Here is a 2667-nt window from a genome sequence, read left to right on the forward strand (position 1 = left end):
GACCATGCGTGTGTCTGTATGTGCGTGCGCGCGCGTGTGCGTGCGTACGTGCGTTAATTCCTACGCGTGCGTGCACATTTGTCTGCGCGTGCGTGCTAGTACACGCTCTAGAATGAGTAACTACGGAAACGGCTACAAGCAGTGAGGTGAAATTATGGGACTCGTTAAATTTTAAATCACTGCGCAAACGAACATTTGTGCGCGTCCATCAACAATCTTCCTCCCCCTTATCTCTTTCTCTCTCTCTCTCTCTCTTTCTCCCTCTCTTTCCCCCTCTCTCTCGCTCTTTCCCTCTCTCTCCTCCCTCTCTCTCGCGCTCTCTCTCGCTCTCATAAAAACTTTCCCCAACTCATTTTAATTTCAGCAGTAACGACCGTCACTCGAATTTTATCCGCCGAGAGAAAAAAAACCCGCCTCGGTAAAATTAAAATATTTGCACATTGAAATCGCAGCCTCATCTCGATGTTCTCTTGTTCGCATGATGTGACACGTGACGCACCGCCTTCTCCATCTCTACCACATACACGCGCGCGTGCACGAACACGCCGCTCACTGACACACGCATTCCCTCTTCCGAAATACGCGCGCACGCACCTTCCCCTACACGCGCGCGAACACGCACCTTTCCCTACACGCCCGCGCGCACGCACCTCTATCTGCATGCACGCACCTCCCTTACACGCACGCGCGCACGCACATGCACATTAGTAATTATTGCTCGCCCTGTGTTTTCACACAAACACAATGCGCGCACACAGTCGCCGACCGGATGGCCAGGATTATTCATGTCTGCCCCAGTGTAAGTGTAATCCTCGTCGGCTGCTGTTGACACTAGCTACTGCTGCTGCTGCGCGGGGAAGGGGAGGGGGGAGGAGGGCGGATTACCCGTGAGAGCAAACACACCACCTCGTTGCTGCGAGACGGCGGGTAGCGTACGGGGGTGACGCAGGGTGCGTGAGTACACACACACACACATCAACAAGCACCAGGCATCGCTTACCACACACAAGCATCAGCCAGCGTCCACATTGACGATGCGGTATTGTCATCCCATCAGAGAGGACGCGAGGCTAGAATTGTCACCGATTGTTGTCGCTGCGACAACGGACAGCGGCGACAATCTAAACTGTCCTTCTCTCTCTCTCTCTCTCCTTCCCCAGCTCTCCGCCTCCAGGGAGCGGCGTTGACACGACAATAGCGACGGAGAGAGAGAGAGAGAGAGAGGGGGCCATTAATTACGGTCTGATCTGCTGTCGCCCGCACCACCGACCTCACGGCGCGAGAGACAATAGCGGGGGTGCGACAACACGCCGCGATGTGCTAGCATGCAGGGGAGGGGGTGTGTGTGCGACTACTGCTGATGCTGGACCGCGGTACGAGGATGGCTCCTCCATGGTGCAGCTCGCTACGCATCGCTGCCTCCCTCTGCCTGCCAACCATTCTTACCTAGCTCGGGCTGCTAGCGGGGGCCAGGCCGACGATATCGACGGCAAAGCACAATGCCAGAGCCCCGCGGTCACGCCGCCCGCTCAGTTCGTCTGCGAGCGCATGTATCGGCGGCTGCGCCTCTCCCCCTCTCCCCGCGCGCTCACCGCCTCGCCCTCCCGACACGACCCACGCCGCACGGGGTGACACAACCGTGCGCATAGGACGGGCTCACTGCCGAGACTGTGCCAGTCGGACACAAAACGGGCGGCTACAGCTCGAGTGAAAGTAATTGGCTCGTAGGACAAGGTCAGAGCGGGTTCGCCAACTGGTTTAAGCCACAATGGAGAAGACGGTGGAAGCGAGAGAGACCCGTGCGCCATCCAGTCACACGGGTTATACTGGTTTGACCGGGAACACGACGTCGACCAACACTGTAAGGTACGCCACACTTATCCATTCTATTTATTATGAATAACAGGAAATATTTGGCCCAGTTTTCCTCGAATGCGAGCTGACCAACAGGTGTTTTGAGTCTCGAAATTTCGGCGGTGAGCAGGTGCGATTCGAGGGATTTAAATGGCCGATCAGGAGCTAGTCGAGGTCTCTCTTGCGCGTACGTAGATTGTGTGAAAGAGAAAGGTCTTCTTCTTCATCGATTCACCTGCGATCACGATGTCCTCTCCACAGTGTTTCTCGGCTACGCACACTCGCCGGACCGCACGAGATAGCAGAACATACGGCGAGGCGTTTTCTCGCGGAGTTTAGCAGACGCCTTCGCGTGCGAGCGCCGCGGTACGGGCAGCCATTTTGTTCGTGTGCATGGCGGCGGGATATCGTGGGGAAGAGACGCGAGATATATGTTTTGCGTCGTAACGACTCGGCGAGGCTTGGTGAAACTACGTGTGCTGTGGATGAGACAGACTGTAAGACAGCTGTGACGACGTAGATATACTGTAACACTGGTGTATATAATCTCACACTGCACACACACACACGCACACACACACACACGCAAACACACACACACACAAACACACACACGCACGCACACACACACGCACGCACACACACACACGCATACACACACATTATTGTGGGAATCACACGGAATTCCTATAGAGCATATAGCCACAAGTTACGCCGCGTAAAATCAGCATGCCGTAATAGTAAAGGATGGGCTAAATCCACGTCCGAGTCATCTATCTTAAATATATCTACCTGCGTGCGTGCGTGCGCATA

The 2667-nt window shown here is 55.3% G+C and overlaps 1 protein-coding gene across 1 annotated transcript in view; it reads left to right on the top strand.

Annotated features, from left to right (window-relative positions):
* The first annotated feature begins 1213 nt into the window (after window positions 1-1213).
* Window positions 1214-2667, top strand: part of LOC106813913 (protein grainyhead-like) — a 22828-nt gene continuing 21374 nt past the window's right edge. The window contains exon 1 of the mRNA XM_014818157.1: window positions 1214-1866. Within this exon, the coding sequence (XP_014673643.1) occupies window positions 1769-1866 (98 nt within the window). The 5' untranslated portion in view covers window positions 1214-1768. The remainder of the gene's footprint in view (window positions 1867-2667) is intronic.

The sequence above is a fragment of the Priapulus caudatus genome, unplaced genomic scaffold (genome assembly GCF_000485595.1).
Source record: "Priapulus caudatus unplaced genomic scaffold, Priapulus_caudatus-5.0.1 Scaffold844, whole genome shotgun sequence".
Lineage (NCBI taxonomy): Eukaryota > Metazoa > Priapulida > Priapulimorpha > Priapulimorphida > Priapulidae > Priapulus > Priapulus caudatus.